The 5,929-nt window shown below is 34.9% G+C and overlaps 1 protein-coding gene across 1 annotated transcript; it reads left to right on the forward strand.

The window, feature by feature from the left end:
• The first annotated feature begins 1,591 nt into the window (after nt 1-1,591).
• On the forward strand, nt 1,592-5,912 carry LOC117113742 (spindle and kinetochore-associated protein 1-like). The gene is made up of 4 exons (XM_033257183.1): nt 1,592-1,749; nt 4,819-4,956; nt 5,174-5,343; nt 5,647-5,912. Exons 1-4 carry the CDS (start codon nt 1,592-1,594, stop codon nt 5,793-5,795), a joined length of 615 nt encoding a protein of 204 aa, XP_033113074.1. The 3' UTR covers nt 5,796-5,912.
• The last annotated feature ends 17 nt before the right edge of the window (nt 5,913-5,929 follow it).

The raw sequence follows: 5,929 nt of genomic DNA on the forward strand, positions 1-5,929 counted from the left end.
TTGCGTTGTAGTATTAGGCCTACTGTATTTAAGCTTCCAACCGAATGGACTAGGAGGTGAATGGACCTTACTAAGTGGCGGATCCAGGAATTCGAAATAAAGGGGACTTCCGAGGGGGATTTCCGAAGATGGAGAGAGTCTACACCACCTCAGGCCCACCATGGTTGGGGCTGAGGTAAGAAAATTGTTGACTATGGCATCTCTAGATGGCCGGAAATGGCACGCTCTCCCTCTACCCTTCAATACGCTTTAGATGGTTGTAAGGTCCTACAAAATGACAGCGTAAACTTAGAAACACGTGTTTGTGGGGACAGGCGCGTACTCCAGGCCCTGTTCTCATTGGTCAGTTGTTAAGTTTTCCATTACGTGCAGGCCACTAAATATCGTTAGTACCGTACAGAATGTAACATGTGGCTGTATGACTAGGGATCCTAGGCTACTTCTCAGCGCACGAGGGATGTTTATGTTTGAATTACAAGTGCAGAGACCAGGGGTGTATCTTTTGATTCCTAGATGGCGGGAAATGAGCTTCCCGACTACTGATGTGTCTTTTAAAGACGATTCCATTCGATGACCTTCAAAGAGGAAGGGGGTTCGTGTTCTCCCCGGAAAAAATTCCTAGATGGCGAGAAATGAGCTTTCCCGACTCCTGAAGTGACTTTAAATGACCTTTAGGCCTAAGTTCTTCAAATTTCAAGATTTGTGTCTTCATTGGGTGTTAATGTATAATTTAAATGTAGTCAAAAAATTTACAGCAATTAGATGTACCGGTACTGTACTGACTAGTGTATAGTATTTTAGGGCGGCCTTTACTGTTTTACATTACATTTAATAAGAATATGTACAATTTTTGGCGGCTGCCCATTTTATATATTTTGCTATGTATTTGTTGTTTTCGTCATTTGTTAATAAAATTACAATTTCCATACAAATTGGTTAGGCCTATTATTTTTCTCATTTCGTCTTGACCGATCTCGTGCGACATAAATAAACGTTTATAAAGATATGCTTGTGTCTTGATTGTGTTATTTATTCATTTGAATCTACAGACACTCTTGTTAGCTTCGACAGCAAATAACTTTTCACAAACGTACGGGTCATGGAGGCTTGTCGATAGCCAAACACTGTGAAAGGGCTCACAATCTCCAAGAAAGAACAGATCTGAACCCTGAACAGATTCACGATTTACTTTTAGTGTTTCCTCTGTACTAGTTTCAAATGGCGCCACAAGTTCTTCGAACAAACAGAAGGCACGGCCGTGGGTCGCCTTTATCCTCGTCATTGCCAACATCTTCCTCGAAAAGTTCAAACAACTAGCGCTTCTTTCAGCCACCAAACAACCAAAACTCTGGCTTGGATACGTCGATGACACTTTCATCATTTGGCGAACGCAGTAAGGTGTACCTAGATGGTTTTCTAGATCACCTGAATTCTCAGCACAACGCAATCACGTTTACCATGGAGGAGGAACACAATCTCTCTTTACCTTTTCTTGATGTTTTGGTAGCCAGACAGGAAACAGGGACTTTTTGTCACATGCAGTCTATCGCAAACCAACACACAGAGACAGATATCTAAAACGCTCGTGTCCATGTCCACCAAGAAGGGAGTTTGCAACACACTCATCAGAAGAGCACATTGCATCAACGACCACAACTCCTTCCAGAAAGAATTGCAACATGCTAAGGAAGCCCTAAAACTGAATGGTTATCACACGAGAGCCATTGCTACACCCAAACCCAGCAACAGGCAAGATATTGCGGAATCGAGAAAGTCTATAATGTTTACCATATTTGGGACAGCTTTCACACCGCATTCAGCGCATTCTACTACAAGCCGATATCAAAGTGTTTCATAGCACACCCAACAAACTATCCCAGACTCTACAAACACACAAGGATAATAATAATAATAATAATAATAATAATAATAATAATAATAATAATAATAATAATAATAATAATAATAACTAATTATATGGTTTAGGCCATACGTAACGGAGCGACTCAACTCTTTCTGGTGAAAGAGAAATTTACTATAAGTAATAACAATCAGAATTACCTTAAGTACTTACGTCATACCATATTTTAGACCTCTTTAGTCTTTAAATCTATGTTTCGATTTGTCCAGGTGATTTAACGACGCTAACAGCGGATGATACAATCTTTGCAATACAGAAATATCTTGAACGACCAGCGTAAAAATAATAATGAGTATGTTAGCTTGTAGAGTATTTTTTAAAGATTCGTTCATGCCCCTTTCCCGGTTTGCCAACATTTTGCCTTGGGTTGCAATTAACAAGAAGCTTGCTTCGAGTAGCAACATGCGTCACAAGACTCCAACTAATCCCTGAACCTAAATGGACCGGAGTTAAGCAGATTACAAATACATCTATATATATATATATATATATATTTAACTTCTACGTCTGGCTTCACGCGTTATAAATAGTAGTTAATCTACTACACTACATTAGTAACGTATTTAAAGCGGTCGTCTGCATATCGCATCGCTGTTAAATCGCTCTGACGTCACTATTTCAACGTCCAGCTTCATATATTTATGTTACTCGTTTTGCCTGTTATTTGTTTTGCTCTCTTTTATACGATTTCTGATAGAGAAATGACGTCACCGGGTCACGCTTCTACAACTCTTGTATCTGTCTGCTGTAGAAGTTGCTGACGTCACTGATTACTGTAACATACTGTTTGCTAAATAAGAAATTTAGTAGGTGATAGTTACGTGCAAGCATTACTAAATATACCACCGTCCAAAACAAATTCTAAAATTAGAATTTTAAAACGCAATCCTTTATTAGATTCTTGTACTATTGTATACAAATAATTCGTTGCGCGTAATATGAGCTGTGTTTCTTAATATTGTAGTCTATACATTCATTCATACGTATACCGCCGTTTCATATAATAGATCATTGCTATTTAACTGATTTTGACATTTAAAATCGTAAATAGCGTAGATAAATAAAAGTATTTTTTAAATTTAGGCCTATCATATAGGTTTTATATACATGTATACAATTTATATTTTTTTAATTATTTGTAGGCCTATTTCATTCGTCATTGAACTTTCAAGAACCGTTTATTTATTAATATTTTTAAATTGTTAAATTTGTTTTTGTAATGTATTATATATATATACTTAATAATCAATACTATTCAATACTAAATAAATTTATTTGTCATATGTACATGTACAATACACATACAATGAAATTTTATCTGGTTCCTTAACAAAAACAAACATAAAATATAAACTAGTGACTTTTCAATGCTCTAATGGCGGTTATGGCAATAGATTCAGCCACTATAGGTTACTACCTGAGACAACTATATATTTATTATACCATACTATATACAAATAGTTATATAGTTGTTTTAGTTTACTACAGTACTGAACGTTGTTATTTCTAGTCTACGTCGAACATTTCGAATTAAGCGAGGTGACAAAGCAATCATATTAGTTTTGATATTCGAATATTCGCATAAATTATATAGTGTCCTGGTCTTTAAATGCTCATGTTCTATAGCTATCAAAGTTCGTCATTTTATCCTCATTTAGTCGACGTATCCCGATTTAGTAGTTTCATAAAGTATCGTTCCGTCACACTCCGTTTCCGGTACCTTACGCAATCTTGATTCCAACCCCATTTAATCTGATCTGTATCGATACATACACCTCTAAACAGATCCGACGGTCTCTCGCTTATCGTTGAAATTTATCAAATGATCATAGTCGCAGACAATTATTCTTCGTAGATTTAGAAAGATTATACAAATAAAAATTGATGAAATGAGAAACGAATTTGAATAAAAGACACACCGAAAAATGTTTACAAGATATATGATAAATGTATTTGATGTAGCAACTTTATTAGTTATAGGCTAGCGACCATCCTATTTTGTTTTATTTCGCATATTTCAATTGAAGGAGATAACGATTGTATAATGTATGTATGTTTTTGTACAGTATATGCTTATAAATATTTCTATTTATTTTGTATTTTTGTAATTGGTCCAGTGGGAGATCAGTAGATTTATTCTAAACAGATTTCTTAGTGTGTGATGAATAAAGATATAAAGCGATGCCTACAGTAACAATCTGATCTGATTCAGTTTTTTTTTTTCAAATGTATGCCTACAATATAATTAGAAATTTGACGTAGGTCGGTGCAGTAGTTATATACGTAAATGGTTGCACTATAGAAAAGGTCAGCAATAGAACAAAATTTTAATATGACTATTGGATGAATAATTAAACAGAACAGATGTGATTATGATTTGGGCATATTACGACATGTGTACTTGTAGTGTGTTGTTCTATAGGCCTATGCAGATAATGTTTTCCGAATGTGAGCTGAGAAACACCTTTTAATATAAGCCCTATATACATTATATAATATATATAATATATATACATATAGTAGAATGGAGACAAGAAATAATAATATAGGCGGTTGAAGTTTTTCCAGGATGTATACAAATTTATTTAATAACGAATATTTCGGGAGCGCCTGCTCTCTTCTTCAACGTAATTCCTACTCAGGCATTACGAGCCTGATATGTTCATCAGGATATACATGCACCCATCACTTCAATGCATCATAACTACAGTATATATACTGTCTCTTATACACATCTAGATGTGTATAAGAGACAGCCCCTAAGGTAGCGTTGTCTCAATTGGCTCCTGTTTCTGCCTCCCTTTAGGACATCTCTGGATCCACCCCTGATTTGAATAGGTCTCATGATTTCTCCAATGTAGATCTTCAATTCAAATCATTGTTTGATTTAATTTCAGCATTGTATTACAGGCAAAATATGAAGAAAATACAGAACACAAAGATGAAGCCACTAAGTCAACTACCAAAGCTCCAAGGAAAGTAGCTGTTCCTGTTATGGACTACCTTACAGTTGAAGAATATGATAGTGTTCCCAAGTGAGTCTAACCTGTAGATCATAATCAGATAAAGAGGAGAAGGGGAGGGGGAGGGGGTGGTGGTTAACAAATAGATTTTTTGGTTCAAAATGTATTTGTTCAGCTTAGCCTTGAATGATGCTACTGTTTGTGCAGAGAATCAGTTAACAGACTAACAATGCACTGAATACAATAGTTTTTGAATGTGTTGATTAATTTAGAATAATAAACATTTCAGATACATGAAAGGACGTTTACCATATGAAACTGTAAATAATGTTGTTGAGGGGATCAACAAAGCGATACTTGCCAAGTACACATTCCTGAAACAACCAGTGAGCTCACTCAACAACAAAGACACAAAGAAACACAAAAAGTATAAAGCACAGGAAACCAAAGACACAAAGGGTATAGTTATCATTTGATGGTTTTTTATTTTAATTAATTTTACTTTAATACTATTGTTGATGTTGACATTCTTGCTATGTTTCTTCTCTTTGTGTCTAATATTTTTCAGATATTTATAATTTATTCTAGTTCATCAATTACAAATTATTCAATGCCTTTTTCTCAATAGCATTACGACTATAACTATAGATGCAGATCATAGCCCTTGATGGTTTTGTTGCAACTGAATAAAATGCAATTGAATGAATTAGTAAATTGAAATAATTTTTTAAAATTTAAATTTTTTAATTTTATATTTTTAAGGTGTGTTTTTCTGTATTGATGAAGATCTTAAAAACTACAGTAATTGGCGTATGGACAGCAGTACACGCTCAAGTCTGACAATTTTACGTCATTGTGGTAGAATGCGTGAAACACGTGGCAATGGAATCGTTCGGTATTGTTTAGTCTAGTAAATCATTATCGTAAAATAATATTCTTTTAGCACAAACATTTGTAAGGTCTCCATGAAATGATGTTGGGCCAGTGACCATGGCCAGATCACTTCTCACATTTTTAATATATATATATATATAGAATATAATAT

Source organism: Anneissia japonica, unplaced genomic scaffold (genome assembly GCF_011630105.1).
Source record: "Anneissia japonica isolate Jap-2015-1 unplaced genomic scaffold, ASM1163010v1 scaffold718_len1063573_cov188, whole genome shotgun sequence".
Lineage (NCBI taxonomy): Eukaryota > Metazoa > Echinodermata > Crinoidea > Comatulida > Comatulidae > Anneissia > Anneissia japonica.